General features: G+C 42.8%; 2 protein-coding genes across 4 annotated transcripts in view; one reads left to right on the top strand and one right to left on the bottom strand.

The window, feature by feature from the left end:
- LOC122809088 (class II histocompatibility antigen, B-L beta chain-like) overlaps positions 1–1,529 on the bottom strand; it is an 837,388-nt gene extending 835,859 nt beyond the window's left edge. Inside the window, exon 1 of one of the 2 annotated variants that reach the window (XM_044080317.1) lies at positions 1,393–1,529. In XM_044080317.1, coding sequence (XP_043936252.1) covers positions 1,393–1,456 — 64 coding nt within the window. In that variant the 5' untranslated portion in view covers positions 1,457–1,529. The remainder of the gene's footprint in view (positions 1–1,392) is intronic. The other variant, XM_044080315.1, reaches the window with a different exon arrangement.
- A 9-nt stretch (positions 1,530–1,538) lies between these two features.
- The window catches only part of LOC122809090 (class II histocompatibility antigen, B-L beta chain-like), a 284,840-nt gene continuing 268,864 nt past the window's right edge, over positions 1,539–17,514 (top strand). For both annotated transcript variants that reach the window (XM_044080320.1, XM_044080318.1), the window contains exon 1: positions 1,539–1,608. The gene's annotated coding sequence lies outside the window, so the exon portion shown is untranslated. The remainder of the gene's footprint in view (positions 1,609–17,514) is intronic.

Below are 17,514 nucleotides of genomic sequence, written 5' to 3'. Positions count from 1 at the left end.
GAGAGGCACAAGGGGAAATATCACTATATGACAACCTAAACTTGAAATAGGGAAAAATGCAAACTCTGTTTCATAAAATCATTAAATTGTGGCTAATAAAGACACATATAAAAAAGCTAAGGCATGTTTTCCACATATTTTTGATGATTTATTTTTCATGGATTCAGTGGTATATGCATTCCATATAAACATTTATCAGTCCACAAATGACTGCAGCCAAAAGTGCCATGTCCTGAAACCTATATATTTCACAACAACAAAATAAAACATATCATGAAACCTCCACAGTACTCGGTGCCTGACTGGGAACATTGCAGCCTTGTCAAACAGATAGTTTGTGACAGGTGCTTTGCGTAATAGAGCAGAAAAGCGCCCCTACTGTACATCTACATGCATCACAGCTGTTTACCCAGGACAATTCGGCTTTAAGGTTTGCTCTAGTATGTAATTTATTGCAATGGATAGCAGTCAAGACAAATTATATCCAAAGCACTTTTCTTGTACTATGTTTAGTTTATGTGTGTGTTCATACATACACACACACACACACACACACACACACACACACACACACACACACACACACACACACACACACACACACACACACACACACACACGTATATAAAATGCATATATATATATATATATATATATATATATATATATATATATATATATATCGCTAGATATATAAATAAACAAGCACAGATACTGTATATATATATATATATATATATATATATATATATATATATATATATATATATATATATATGTGTGTGTGTGTGTGTTTGATTGTGTGATTGTGTGTGTGTATATATATATATATATATATATATATATATATATATATGTGTGTGTGTGTGTGTGTGTGTGTGTGTGTGTACACACACACACACACAGACGCACACATATAAAATGTATATATATATATATATATATATATATATATATATATCTATATGTATGTATATATGTGTGTGTGTGTATAATGCTTACACATATAATGCATATATTGTTATAAATGCATATAATAGTTTTATATGTGTATGTACAATTCGGCTTTAAGGTTTGCTCTAGTATGTAATTTATTGCAATGGATAGCAGTCAAGACAAATTATATCCAAAGCACTTTTCTTGTACTATGTTTAGTTTATGTGTGTGTTCATACATACACACACACACACACACACACACACACACACACACACACACACACACACACACAAAGATGTAATGAGTTACTACATTTCTGCTGCCCTTAAACCATTCTGTTTATCTCTGATGAAGACAAACACTAAGACAGTGTCGACTAATCTAAAAAGTCTTGCAGTTAAAAATAAAATAAAAATTCTGTGTTTTAAAACAAGCAGATACATGTTTACTTACCTTTTTCATTGGCATTAGTTTGAAGAAAAATAATCATCATCATAAGTGTTTGTAAGATGATCATGATGTGCTACTGCTGTTCGCATTTAAAAATATAACCGGAAAGTGTCAAATCTCAGGAAGCATCAGCAGTTTGCACAGGCTGACATGCTTTTTCTTTTTTAGGAAGCATCAGCAGTTTGCACAGGCTGACATGCTTTTTCTTTCACTTAGATGGTGAGTTCCATTTTGATCTGTTGTCTTTTGTATTTTTTTAATCACTTGTTTTCATCTGCTAAACGGAACTTCTGTAGCATTTGGAACCATTTTAATTTTAAACCTATACTGTATTGTGTTTAAGAGCATGTAGAAATGTGTTATGGTAAGGGTGTACTGTTAATAAAGGCATTATAAATAAACAGTGAACGCGGACGCAAGTTAAGAAAAAGATGAATTTTTCTCTCTTTCTCCCAGCCTTTCACTATTAGCATACAGCAGTTCTTGCGATCTATGCTGTAGCTGATTCTTACTCCTTTTCATTTGGATTTCTTAGCTCTTATTCTGCATATTCTTAAAACTCTGTTATTGTATGCATTGTTACTGATTCAGTACATGACTGTAGCAGTCTTTTACTGAAAGCATATTCTCCTGCATATCTGTGAGTCTGGTATTTTGTAGTTTAACAGCATTTTCCCCTAGCAATCAGCTGTCACACATTATAGTGTACCGTACACATTTTAACTTTCCAAATAAAGCTCATTTGATTGTAAGGAGACAATATAAGTCACAATTCAGTAATATTTGGAAGTAGAAATGTATAATGACATTATGATCTTAATAATGCAAACTGTTGTTTTTATGTAGTTCTGGAGCATTAACTTTTGCATTACTCATTTACACTACTTCTGGTGATTCCCTTCCAGAGGTCTAGTATGGATGGGTAACTGCAAATTCACCCTGTTTTAGCATCCCTGTCCCACATGGTTAGGGGAAAACATATAACATATCCTTGCTATACCCATCGCTGTGATATTGTATACAAAGTGTAAGGGCTAAAAACTACCATGAAGATGCAAGGCTGGGCTTCATAAAGTCTTTACAGATCAGTCACCCAGTAATTACCTATGGACCTATGAGTGAGAGGTGAATGAGGATGCAATTTTTTCATCACATTTAGATGAATTGCTACTTGTTGAGAGCTCACTTTCATAGAGATTTCATTGTTAATTTCTTCACAGTTGTGCATATATACATAAAGAAAGGTGGAGCGGGGGTTACATCCAGGTATAGCTACGGCTCATTTTGTTTGTTGGTTGTTGCTTCATCCAGATGCACCTAATTGATTCACAATGGAACATTTTTAACAGCATTGTCCAGAACAGTCATTTGTCAGTGTAGAGCTTTGCTGGTAATCTAAACAAAATAATACTAGTTCTGTGAATTACTAATAACACTCTTTTTATGCAGTGTAAGCCGAAAGACACAACAACTCTTTTTATGCAGTGTAGTATCACAGTAGCTCTCCTGCCTGCATTTTTTGCAGCTGTCTTCTATTCTGGCATAATGTGAGATTATTCTCCTGACATGTTTCCTGATGTGTAGTCTTTAGTACTGCTCCACTCATACTGACATGTTGTTCAGGTTTCTTTACACACTGGCAAACTTGTCAGAGTAATTGCAAGACCAGGTAATATTAAGAACTTAAGATTTTGAATGAGTGGAGCCATCAGTATGCACACATATAAGTGCAGGCATGCGTGTGTGTGGGTGTATATATATTGATATATGTGTGACACTGTGTGTGGCTGAGGGAACAGAGGTGATGATTAAACATCCTTTAAGAATCCATGTGTGTGCACTAGCAATGACTGTCATCAGTCAGACAGAAATGAAGACATTACTGGCCTTTTTTGGGACATATATTCAGTGATTGATTACCTGCATATCTGATGTTATCCTAGTCACCATTCATCATGTCTGGGTCCAGGATCTAACATCGAATCCGAGCCGGCACACTTTAGACAACAGCTTAGCTCAAGCTCCTCCTCTCCCATGATGCTCTGCTGCCCTCTAACCCCTCCTATCTCATTTGCCACTTTTGCATGTCAGATGCAGTCCACTCAACTTCTCGTGGTGTCCCATTATTTTTGGGAGTAGATGTGTTTGTCTTGTGGGTTTTCTGTCTTATTGACTTAGTTTTGCTTATTTTAATGTCTTGCTAGTCATTTCCTATTTCAGTTGCTAGTTCCCAAACACCTTTCCCCTCCTGTTTCTTTCATAGTTGTTTAGCGCCCTTTTTCCCTTTTAGGAGTAGTTGTTCTCTTGCTTGTCATTTTCTGTTAACTTTTTTAAGGTTAGCTAGTATGTGGTTAATTTGGATGGATCTTTTGGTGGTTTTTGGCCTGTTTTAATGTTTTGGACTTGGGCTGTTCTTTTGGTGTTGGTTGCCTTGGTTTATCTCCATGTCAGAGGAACCTTTAGGCTTCAAGAGGTGCTCCTTGTGTGGTCAGAAGATGCCTGTATCTGACTCACATGAGTTGTACCTCTATTGTCCCAGCGCGACCATCTGGAGGTTGACTGCACCATTTGTACTGCATTCAGCCCCAGAGCCCTGGTCAACCATGGAAACAAGCTTTTGCTAAAAGGCTTGGTCAAGGGGGGGGTCCTCTGGTCAAAGAATCCTCGACCATAGGAGAAAGGATCCCTCCTTCTTTGGGGGAGGCTCCTTTCACGCTACCCAGGCAGTTGGATCCCAGGTCCCCAGATCTGACTCCAGCCGCTGTGGTGTCATATCCAAGAGTCTTGGATCCGTGGGCTTCCAGAGAGTTGAGTCCAATATCCAAGGCCTCGAGTTTCAAGTCTTTGGTTCCGAGGGTCTTGCCCTCAACTCCCGGATCCAAGGCTTCCAGTTCAAAGCCTTCAGATCTAAACAAGACTGTGCTTGTCATAGATCTGACCCTCTCGGATCGAGGGATTCGAGACCCACCTCCTGGGATCCTCAAGTTTCCTTGGGCCCAATTCAGCTGGATCCGAGACCCATACAGGATCCCATTCTTGTGGAGGATTTTCCTGCGGTCCCTCCGGGAGGGGATCAGTTGTTTACCCCTCTGAACTAGGGCCATTCTCAAGACCGCAGAAGGAGATCCTTTGGATCAAAGCACGGTTCTCCAGTGAGGTCTTCCATTTCTTCCTGGTCCTCCAGGAGCATCCTGCCTGTAGACATGGACAAGATGATGCAGTCCTTTCTAAAGGCTCAAATTGAGTTGGGGCTTTTGGCTTCCTTGGCCCACAGGCTTAGGGAACCCTCTCCCCCTCCCCGCTTACCTTCTCCTCATTCGATCTTATATGGATTGGACTTTCAGGGGCTGGTGCGCTGCGTGGAGGTGATGTGGGTCTCTGGGACCTCTTTTGTCCCTACCCCATCAAGATTTATGGCTGGTTCTGTTTCCATTCCTCTGTGGCAGGTGGTGCCACCTATCTGGGTTGTTGTCCCAGAATTCGTGGGCGTGGGTTCAGGCCCAGGTTTTTCAGACCGTTCTCTGCCCCTCAGTGCTTTGGCACTTGATAGCTCTGGGCTGGCTCTGTACAGAGGGTTGGAGGGTTCTGACAGCGTCTGCTCCCTCTTCTGCTGTGGTGCTATCGGCAGGGGAGGGGGATGGGGCCTCGTCCAGTCCCTCCACATTCCAGGTAGTGGAAACATCCCTCTCTGTGACCTGAGTAGCCTTTCCCACTCACCATGCTCCTTCCCAGCTCCAGATTTTGAGCAGACCCACTCTTCCTGTTTCTGGTCAGCCAAACTGGTCTAGCTTCCAGGGGGGAGTTTGCCCCATAGGCGGTCTTTTCCTCTTCCGAATCTTCCTCTCAGCACCCCATGATGGAAGTTCATCAGAAGAGGGCATGTAAGAGGAGAGATCTGGACTCCCCTATGGAGTCCCTCATGGAGGACATGGATGCTGATGAGGGAGACAGGTCCCCAAGATCACCGCCTGATGATGTCTCCTTTGGAGACATCCTGGAAATCCTTAAAGCTAAGAGCAGTTGGTCTGCCCAGCTCCCGTCCTCTGAGGAAACAATTTTCCTGGAGGCTTTCTGTACAGGCCCATCTACCACTTGGGTGCCCCCCCCCCACTAACCCTTTAATCAATCTTGTCGCCAGCAGGGCCTGGAAGGAACCCAATATTGTGGAACCAGTGCCCAAAAGAGCTGATAAATTTTTAAGCCCTCTTTCAGATAAAGCCTTCTGGTCCAAGGTGTTTCCTGTTGATGCGATTGTGGTGGCTGCTGCCACCAAGAAAGAGCTGGTGGAGCAGAGTTCATCTTTCCGCCCTCCCAATCGTGAATCAAGAGCACTGGACAGGTTTGGAAACCAGGTGTTTGCATCGGCTTCTTTCAGCCTGTGAGCATTGAACTACCTGATTAATTTCACCCGTCTCCAGATGGACTTGATTAAGGAACTTTCAACTTCCCCTCACAGAGTCCATGCCTGTGGAGGACTTTAAATCTGTATCTCCAAAACTGATCACTCTTACATCAATAGCCATCTCATCTATGAGGTTATTCTCCAAGGTTGCAGAGGGTTCCTCACAGGTGGCAGGTATGGGCATTGCTATCAGGTGCCATGCCTGGCTGCATTTATGCAGGTTTGAAGAGGCATTCAAAGCATCTTTTACCAATGCCCCGTTTGATGGTCCACCCTTTTTGGACCCAGTGTTAAAGAGACTTTGACCCTCAATGAACAAGAGGGGAAGATGCTGTTAGCTGTTGGGATCATATTTTCTGCTCCCCAAAGATCAAAGACCCAAAAGGGGAGTAGGAAGATGTGGTTTTGTAAGTCACAGTCTTCCTTTCAGGAAGTTCAAGAGGATTCCTCTTCCAGGGGATGGGGGAGAGGTTTCAATGGTAGACACTACCTCAGAGGCAGGGGAGGCCCACAAAACCAGGGTTCCAGGGAACCATTCTCTGAGAAACTCTTTCAATGCTCCCGACTGTCCCTCCTTCAGGGGTTGTTTGACATTGCAACCCTTAGCCTGGACAAATATCATAAATGATCAATGGGTGCTAAGAATTTATATCCAGGGGCTATTACATTCCCTTTTCGGAAACCCCACCAAAGAGTAGAACTCTCCCAGACATGCCACCGCGTCAGAGAGAGTTACCCCATCTGGAGTTCTCCAACCTCCTTCGAAAAAGAGCCATCCAAAAGGTCCCCACAGGACAAAGAGGATCTGGAACTTATTCCTGCTTCTTTTTAGTACCCAAGAAAAGAGGAGACCTGCTTCCTATTCTGAACCTTAGCATATTAAACCTATCTGTCATGAAGTCAACATTTTGGATGGTCACTGTACAGTCTATTGTGCCTCTTTTGCACAAGAATGACTGGATTTGTGGATTTCCAGGACATGTACTACCATATCAAAGGGAGTCCATGAGATTCCCTTGATTTTGCTAAGGAGCTGATCACTTCCAGTTCAGAGCCCTCCCCTTTCGACTCACCACAGCCGTCTGGGTATTCGCTGAATGCATGGCAGTGGTAGTGGCTCATCTCAGGGTGCAAGGATTCCAGGTGTTTCCCTACCTAGATGATTAGCTCCTTATAGCCCCACAAAGCATCAGCTGGTGGAGAACATACACTTCCTTCTTCATTTCTTCAATCAGCTGGAGATAATGGTAAATATAGCCATATCTTTCCCGACTCCTTTTCAGCTACTGGATTTATAGGCACACAGTTGGACACTACCTCAGAGATTGCAGCCGTTCCTTTCCGATGGGTACTTCTTATTCAACGTCATGTTTGGGCCCTTCTGGAGCAAACTCATCCTCCAGTATTTCTCATTCTGAGAGTTTTGGGGTCCATTGCAGCTACCATTTATCTGGTGCCACTGCCCAAATATTACATGAGGATGTTGCAGTGGATCCTGGCAGTCCAGTGGTCCATCCTTTCTCATCCTCTGTCAGTTCCCATTCATTTCACTCCAGTTTGTTGGAAACACCTTTTTTGGTGGACGGATTCTCTGGATCTCCTGGAGGGTAAGCTGTTCTCTCCTTCCACTCCTATCACCATGGTGACCACGGATGCTTCCCTCCTGGGGTGGGATGGGGACATTTTCAGGGAAAGATTGTCCAAGGCATGTGGCACATGTAGAGACCAAACTGCACATAAACATTCTGGAAATGAGAGCAGTCCTGTCAGTGCAAGCCTTTCAGGGTTGCCTTCATCTGGGAATGATAGCAATTCATACAGGCAACATGGCTGTTGTATGGTACATAAGCAAGGAAGGGGGCACACATTCTTATCTGCTGTGTCGCAAGGCCATGAGAGTTTGGGAATGGGTGATGTCCTTGCGGTGCTTTCTCCTTGCAATGCACATTCCTGGAATATGCAACATGCTGGTGGACAAGCTGAGCAGGGCTATTCTGACCCCTCAGAAGTGATCCCTGAATCCATTAGTGGCAAAGCAGGTCTTCCGTCAGTGGGGCCAACCAAGCTGCGATCTGTTTGCATCCCTTCTTAATCACAGATGCAACAGTTACTTTGCCTTGATCCCCCCAGAGGAGGAGTCCCTTAGGGACACACTGACTCACAATTGGCCTCTGGGTGTCCTATATGCATTTCCACCAATACCTTTAATTCCCAGAGTTCTTTAGAAAGTCAGATGCCTTAGGACACAGTTGATCCTCATTGCCTCTTCTGGCTTTGGCAGATGTGGTTCCCTCTCTGATGGTCTCATCTGAAGCACCCACCTTAGGTACTCCATCTGATACCAGATCTAATCTCCCATCCATCGCTGCAGCTGCTCTTGAATCTGCAGGCCCTCCGTTTGACGGCTTGGTTTGTCCACTTCCCATGATTTTGGCAAAGTCCAGGCTAGTATCGCCGGCGAGGGACGGTATCCTTGCTTCCCAGAAGTGTTCCACTAAGAGAGTTTACAGAAGTAAGTGGAAGAGATTCTCCATCTGGGTGAGAGATTAGAATCTCGATCCATTTTTGGCTCCTATTCCTGATATTCTCCTTTTCTTGACTTCTGTTTTTAAGGAGTATACTAGTTTCTCTCTGATAAAAGTTTAGTTCACAACAATTTCTAATTTTCGTCTCAACAGCAATCCTACCTTTTCTTCTCGGCTCTGCAAAGCATTTTTGAAAGGTGTGTTTTTGTTACCCCTCCCCCCCCAGTCAAGGACCCTTCTCCTCCATGGGATCTTTCTCTGGTGCTGCAATCTTTAACTAAGTCCCCTTTTGGCTCTGCTACATCCTGCGATTTTAAATTTCTTTCTTGGAAAACTGCCTTTCTAGTGGCTATTAACCAAGCTAAGAGAGTATCAGAGTTGCAGGATATTACAATTAAGCCTCCTTACTTAATGTTTTATAAAGACAGAGTGGCTTTGAAATCCAATCCATCATTTATGCCCAAGGTGGTCACTAAAGTGAATCTCAATCAATCAGTCCAGCTTCCGGTGTTCTTCCCTAATTATATTAATAAAGGAGAGTACCTATTGCATATATTAGATGTTCATTATCAGCTTCATTTGTATTTGCATAGAACTAAGTCCTTTCGGCTCTCAGACCAATTATTTGTGGCCTTTTCAGCTAATAGGAAGGGCCAAGTGGTGTCAAAAATCACTATCTCCTATTAGATACTCAGTGTCTTTCCTTCATTTACTCCTCATGTGGTTCTCCTTTGCCTGGACCAGTTAGGGCTCATTCCACCAGGTCGGTGTCCACTTCAGCTGTCTTCATAGCCTGTCAGTCTTTGGATGACATTTGTGCAGCAGCAACTTGGTCTTCCAGTCTTTGGATGACATTTGTGCAGCAGCAACTTGGTCTTCTACTCATACCTGTATCTCCCATTACAAACTTGACCTGGTTTCTAGAGGAAGGGCTTCCTTTGGCTCCATGGTTCTTTGGCATGTCCTTCCTTGAGGCCACCCTGGGATTTTGGGTAGCTGAGGACTCTGACCCAGACATGATGAATGGTGACTAGGATAACATCAGATTAATAGTTATGTACTCACCATAACTTGCTATCTGCGTTATCCGTAGTCACCATTCATCACGGTCCCACCCTCCAGCCCCCTTCCTGAAGGATTGGCAGGATTTTGGTGGACACTTGTTAGTAGCAAGTTCCTTCTGTCTGTCTTCTTTCTCTAGTGCAAACTTGATCTGAGGGGATAGAGCACAGCAGAGCATCATGAGAGGGGAGGAGCTTGAGCTAAGCTGTTGTCTAAAGTGTGCCAGGTCAGATCCAATGTCAGATCCTAGACCAAGATGTGATGAATGGTGACTACAGATAACACAGATACCAAGTTATAGTGAGTACATAACTATTATTTGTTGACTGAGTACTTTTTTCTGAGCTGAGATCATTTTGGTAAGATGACCTGAGAAGACACGCTCTGAATACAATGCCCGTACATAGACAATAAGAAGAGGAGGGAGCAACCACCACCTTTACTATGACTTGTAATACTTTTACATTGTACTTCAATACAACTACAGAATGCATTCTTAACTAAGTGGAATAAAATATCCACAACAGAACAGCTGGAAACAAAGTCTAGAGTTATTTCCACACAGTTTTAATATGTAACAATGTAATTAAGAAGTAGCATTGATTCTACAATGAGAAGACTAAAGCTCTGATTATGGTTCACATGACCTGGATTTGATCAGTGATCCCAGTACTGCAGGAGATAGCAAGGCAGGGTTGGAGAGTGAGTAGTGACAGCAGCTCAGTCATTATTTGTTGTATATTTTATATAGATTTGTTTACTGTGGAAGGGCATTGATCCACATGGACCTATTTCAATGTCAGTCAGGTGTACAAACACAGTACAATGATAATAGTACACTTTACAAATGAAAACCTAGACATATGCTTTGCACAGACAGTGTAGAGGTAAACAGACATTTCCATAGCATAGGCAGAGTAAACTTACATCAAGTGCAGTAAATATTTACAGTGTACAGGTATATTCAATATGTAAAGCTCACACCTGTGGCAGACGATGTGTGAGTAAGAAGATAGGTGACAGACAATATCTGGGAAACAGTGGCATTCTGATAATTTAGTGAGGTGCTGTTTGAGAGCTTTCCTGAACTGTAGATGAGTAGTTAAGTCCCTTATTGTTGGTAGTATAGTTTCACTGTGGCTCCAATGTTTTCTAGAGGAGAAGGTGGTGTAGAGAAAGAAGGCATGATCTGTCTGAGATCTGTGGCTGGAATTTCTTTACCTTGTGTTGAATCTTTCAGCTATGTAGCAGCAGGAAATGAGCGTGAATAAAAAATGGTGTCAGACAATAATTTGTTGTTTATTCAACTGGGAGCTAGCTTGCTTTTTTAAGTACTGGCTAGTGGTGTTATGTTGATGTCAGTGAGATGAAATTGCATATTTTATTTAGATGTTTTTTTGTAGTGAGTCAAGGATTTTCAGTGAGGCTGAGGCATTTATTGAGAGAACAATTCAAGCTAGGCCATGAATATTTTTTTCCTTAGGTATTCATTACCAGGTGGTGATAAAAAAAATTAGAGATCTTCTAGACTCAGAAAACAAAGTTTGTGGTGTCTTTGCTTTGGTTTCATGAATGTGAAGTTTAGGTTTTGGTCCAGCAGGAGACCTAGATGTTTGGAGGGGGTCTATATATCACCACATTGAATGGTGATAAGTTCGAACACCCCCCAGACGGGTCTATATCACCACATTGAATGGTGATAAGTTCGAACGTCCTTTGTTTGAACCTAAAAGTCCAAAAACCCTAAACAGCGAACTCACAGAGCAGCAATTTTTTTTCCCCAGGGAAGAAAAAATCACTGCTCCGTGAAAAAAAAAAATCACAACTTTAAAACAAACCCCCACACCCCCTACTTAAATATACCAACTCTGAGATTGCACTACAGTGGAGGAAATAGCAAAGCCCTGAAGACGGCCCACCAATTTTTTTCCCTTGGAAAAAAAATCGATGTTCCGTAACTTTGCGCTGTAGGGCTTTCGGACTTTTCGGTTCGACCAAAGGGCGTTTGAACTTATCACCATTCGATGTGGTGCTATAGACCCATCTGGAGGCTATAGTGACTTTCAGTGTGTTTTGTTGGTGGCCAAGAATGGTTTAGTTGAACAGGCAGGATGTAAGTCTTTGGGAAGTTCTAAACAGCTTGACTTGTATTATTTGGATTTAATAGTAGTTTCCCTGAGGTTAGACCACTGGTGAGGGAAAGGAAGTCTTGCTAAACTTGTTTTTTAATATTTTGGGGAACTGATGTGATTTGTAGATAACTACGTCACTGGTATTTAGAATGCTTTGTAGTTGAGATTGGTCTGCTTGGAGTATCTTCAGGTAGATGGAGAATAGTGGGCATGAAAGAACTGAGCAGAGAAAAACTTCTTTTGGATGGAGACATTTGATTGATGAGAAATATCCTGTTGTGACACTGAAAGTGTCATGAGAAAGAAAGTTGAAGAACCACTGGAAGGTTTGAGTTCTGTTATCATGGACCAGAATAGTTGTGTGGAGAAATGGATGGTCTAGAGTACATGGCGGTCTCCTGTGTCGAATACCATAGATAAGTCTATAAGTATTGCTCCTATGATTTTCCCTTTGTCCATACACATTAGGCTGTCATCAGATCACTGTCTTTTGCTCCAGCTGACCTAGAAATCATGTTGCTTGAGGGATAGAAAAATCTGCTCAATAACATATTCAGACAGCTGTTTTATAGGCTATTTTCCAGTACTTTACCTAATGTAGGTAGTAATGAAATGGGTCTGAAGTCTGAGTAAGTCTGTGGGTTATCTGACTTTGACATTGGCTTTATTATGGCAACCTTCCATATCTTGAGGAAAATATTTGTAGCAAAAGCAGACTAGAAATGCATTTAAGGAGCAAGTTATACATGTTCTTCACAAGCCCTTACAACTCACTTTCTTACTTTAAATATAACCTAAATGATTGGAAGGATAGCAACAAATTTACTTTGAGACTGACTGGTATGGCCCTCCATGAGAAAGGAGTTGTTGCATGAATGAGGATGCAGGCAAGGCCTGAATTGTTTTAACTTATAGTGGCCTTGGAATATCCATGAAACATAACTGTATCTGGCTAATCTAGTGCCCAGTGCCGGTCTTTTAACTCCTGCCTTATCCCCCTTAGTTCTTCTAATGAACAGCAAAAAAAAAAAAAAAAAAATGTTTTTCTGTATTAAATAAAAAAAAAAAAAATCACACCTCCACAAAATTCATTCTTACACAGCTATCAACTAAAGTGAAAAAGAAAGTAAGTCATCTAATCACACAGAACCAAATCAACACCACCCCAGCTCTTAAGAGAAGAACATATAAAAAAACAGGTCTTCAGATTTCTGTTGGTTTCCAAATTCCTACAGTAAATCCACCATTCAAATGGGATCCAGTATCTGTCTGCCTGGGGTGACATGATCGACAGACCACAATGCTTTGCCAGAGATGGTCTGCACCTGTCGCCCCTGGGATTCAGGTTACTGGCTAAGGCTCTTGCCACCCCTATAGTGCCTTTTTTAGGCAAAGTTCAAAGGACAAAACCACCACCGTAGTAGGTACAAGCATGCAAAATCTGAAGGCAATGCTACCCAGTGCTAGAAGTCTAAACCTCAAAATGCACTCTCTCGAGGCACTCCTAAAAATGGACAACATCGATATCTGTGCAGTAACTGAGACCTGGTTCAAGGCTCCAGAGAACACCCCTGCAGTAATGCAACTCTTACCACACTTTTCGGCCACCAAACCAGGAGTGAAACACTAAAGGTGGAGGAGTGTTAATATTCACCATGTATATTCACACCACCAGGCTAGTTGCCCACCACAATGCGTCTGAAATTCTCCAGGTGCAACTAACACTGGGTAAGACTGCAATCCAAATTGTAGCTTGCTACAGATCCCCCACCATACCCCAAGATTCTCACTACACCTTCTAAACATACTGGAAAATATTAAGATAGAACCAAACACCCTAATACTGGGTGATTTTAACTACCCTGCCATTAAATGGGAAAACTACTCATGTACCAACACCTTTGCCCAACGGTTCTTGGAATTCATAAATTCCAATGCTCTGGATCAACTAATCCATAGTCCCACCAGGGGCTCCAATATCCTAGACCTGGTCATTACCATCATGGAAAATTGATGCTCCACACCTATGGTCACCCCCTCATTAGTCAGGTCTGACCATAAGCTAATCACCCTTAACATCCACATCCCACCCCCATCCCCCAGTAAAGAAACCTCCATAAAAAGCTTCTCCAAAGCCAAATTCATGCTACTCAAGTCAGACGTGACAAACTTCATGACACCCATGCAGACGGGGACTGAAAGTTCAACTGCTGAATCCTACACTAAGGCACTGTACAAGCACATCCACTCATGCATGAATCGTGCCATCCCAAATAGAACCAAGATGCTCTCATCCAAAAAAAATGAAGCAAATCTGGTGGTCCCCTGCCATAAACAAACTTTACAACAAAAAGAAGAAACTGTTGCAGAAAAGAGGAAAATCCCAGGATGCAAAAAACTCCCTTACCAGCCTCAGTAAGAAACTGAGATCCCTCATAAAATCTCTTATTGAGATTCTTCTTGAAGAGATTCAGTGAGGTGCTCTGCCTCACATGAACTCGAATTCTATTCCAGAGCAAAGGGAGCCTATGGATTAAGAACCTGTCCCTCCAGCAAGTTCTATTTATTTCTGTGCTGAGGTTCAAGTCCCTCGAGCATGTGGCTCTAAGGGATTTAGCTTTACTGAGGTGGAGCATGTCCATTAATTCTGGATTTGACATAGCTTTGTATGTCAGGCATAGATCACCTCGAAGCAGGCGGTATGCAACTGAGTAGAGCTGGAGTTTTTTTAACCGAGCAGCATATGGCATCTGTGTGAGACCCTTGATCCTCTCGGTGAGATACTTTTGGGGTCCTTCCAATTGCTGCAGGTGTCGGGTAAGGTACATCCCAAAAGGGGCATTGTATTCCATGATGGGCCCGATGAGGGATGAATAAAGGTGCACGATTACCTCTCTTGATCTAGATGTGAAACCCTTCGTGATGAAGTGGGCCATGTAGAAAGTCTTTCTAACCACTTTGGCAATGTGGTTTTCAAAGGAGAGATTGCTATCAACTTGGGTCCCCAGGTCCCTAATAACTTTCTCTGTACTTAATGGGTTTCCGCCTATGTGGTAATTTGTGGGCACAATGTTTTTGCCAAAGGGTATGACTATACATTTTTTGGCATTTAGCCCTAAACCATGGCGCCGGCACCAGTTATCTGTCTCTGTGAGACCCCTTTGAAGGATGTTTGTGTCAGCTGGAGAGTTGATTATGGTGCCCAGCTTGCAGTCGTCTCCGAACTTGGTGAGCCATAGTCCTCCCATGTTTGCCTGTACCTCGGAAAAGTATATACCGAACAAGAGTGGTCCCAGGACAGAACCCTGTGGGATGCCACTTGTGACCGGTTTCGAGTCTGACATGGCTCCAGCAACTGTCACTCTGTGGGTTCTGTCCCTCAGCCAGTCTGCGACCCATCCCGTGACACAGGGGCTTATATTTAAGCTGGATAGCTTATCTATGATGCCTGAGTGGGGTACTGTGTCAAATGCCTCTGCAAGGTCCAGATAGGCTGCATGGACTACCCTCCCCTCATCCACGGCTCTGGTGATTCTCACTACACCTTCTAAACATACTGGAAAATATTAAGATAGAACCAAACACCCTAATACTGGGTGATTTTAACTACCCTGCCATTAAATGGGAAAACTACTCATGTACCAACACCTTTGCCCAACGGTTCTTGGAATTCATAAATTCCAACGCCCTGGATCAACTAAACCATAGTCCCACCAGGGGCTCCAATATCCTAGACCTGGTCATTACCAACATGGGAAATTGATGCTCCACACCTATGGTCACCCCCTCATTAGTCAGGTCTGACCATAAGCTAATCACCCTTAACATCCACATCCCACCCCCATCCCCCAGTAAAGAAACCTCCATAAAAAGCTTCTCCAAAGCCAAATTCATGCTACTCAAGTCAGACGTGACAAACTTCATGACACCCATGCAGACGGGGACTGAAAGTTCAACTGCTGAATCCTACACTAAGGCACTGTACAAGCACATCCACTCATGCATGAATCGTGCCATCCCAAATAGAACCAAGATGCTCTCATCCAAAAAAAGGAAGCCAATCTGGTGGTCCCCTGCCATAAGCAACTTCACAACAAAAGGAAGAAACTGTTGCAGAAAAGAGGAAAATCCCAGGATGCAAAAAACTCCCTTACCAGCCTCAGTAAGAAACTGAGATCCCTCATAAAATCCTTCAAAGCTAGTTATGAAAATAAAATTGCCAAAGATTCCAAAGACAACCACAAGGCATTCTATAACTATGTCAAGAATCTAAATGGCAATGCTCAGATCTGCTCTGAGCTAAAACAGAATGGCATTAAATATACTGATCCCAAGGATATTGCCAATATCCTGGCAGATCGATTCAGTGCCAAATTCACCCCCCTCTCACCCCCTAAATGGCCCATCTCAATACCGGAAGATTGCCAAATTCTGGTAATAATGGCTACACAGGTAAAAACCACACTCTCCAAAGCCAAGAACACAGCATCCGTGGGACCTGACAACATCCCAGGCTGCATTCTACATGAACTACAGAACAAACTGGCACCCCACCTAAGTACAATGTTCAATCATAGCCTCACCTCAGGCTTTATGCACACTGAATGGTGCACAGAGATGGTATCCCACTCCACAAAGTAGGATCCACCACGGACCCTGAGAACTACCGCCCAATTAGCCTGATGAGTCTGGTCTGCAAGGCCATGGAACGTATCATCATGGAACTTATAAACAAAGGCATTGGTAATATCCAAACTCTGGACCCCACCCAGTTCAGGCTTGTAAAAGGCAGATCATGTCTCCTAAAACTGATAGACTTCTTTGAAGCAGTCACCAAAGCCGTAGATGAGGGTAAGGTGGTTCACACAGCCAATCTAGATCTCACCAAGGCTTTTGACATTATCCCCCACTCTGAAATTATAGATAAACCCGTGAGACTAGGTATAAATCCCTATGTAACAAGATGGGTTGTAAACTGGCTCACTGACAGAACCCACACTGAAAGTACCAGGCTCCAAATCCAACATCAGACCAGTGACAAGTGGAGTACCACAGGGTTCAGTCCTGGGTCCTCTCCTGTTTGGTATCTACTTCTCTGAAGTACAGGCTAACACAGAAGATCTTTGGCTAATGAAGTTCACAGATGACTGCAAACTAGAAGCCATAATCGAAACTCCTAATGATGTGGACATACTACAAAAGGGCATCACTGAGACAGATGCCTGGTGTCAAAGCCATGGCCTCAAGCTCAATGCCAAAAAGTGCATTGTCATCCCTTTTGGTAAAAACTCTGTACCCATGAACTACCACATAGGTGGTAGTCTACTTAACACTGAAAGTGTGATAAGAGACCTTGGGACACAGGTGGACAGTAGTCTCTCCTTTGATAATCACATCGCCACAGTAGTCAGGAAATCCTTCTATGTGGCACACCTCATCACAAAAGGTTTCTCATCTAGGAAAAAAGAGGTAATTGTTCCCCTCTACTCTTCACTCATTAAATCCATTATATAGTACAATGCCCATTTTCATATGTACCTCGCAAGACATCTACAACAACTGGAAAGGCCGCAGAAATACCTCACAAAGAGGATTACCAGCCTCAAACAGATGCCGTATGCAGACCGTCTCAAAAAACTCCAGCTTTACTCAATTGCATATCGCCTACTCAGAGGCGATCTCTGCTAACATACAAAGCTAAGTCAAACCCAGAGCTGTTGGAAATGCTACACTTAAAGAAATCCCAATCCCTCCGAGGTGCACACTCTAGGGCCCTAAACCTTGTCACCACAATAAACAGAACATGCTGGAGGGATAGATTCCTGTCCCAGAGACTTCCCATACTCTGGAACAAACTACCTATCTATATCAAACAAAGCTCCTCATTAGCACTCTTCAAGAAAAATCTTGATGATTGGATGGGAAATAGGATATTCACCCTGGGGATCACTTCTTTGGCTCTGCTCGACAGGTGCACAGGAAAATAATTTTCTTGGCTGGCGAA

Source organism: Protopterus annectens, chromosome 8.part0, assembly GCF_019279795.1.
Source record: "Protopterus annectens isolate FY-2018-M chromosome 8.part0, PAN1.0, whole genome shotgun sequence".
NCBI lineage: Eukaryota > Metazoa > Chordata > Ceratodontiformes > Protopteridae > Protopterus > Protopterus annectens.
This window is presented reverse-complemented; position numbering and strand designations above follow the sequence as displayed.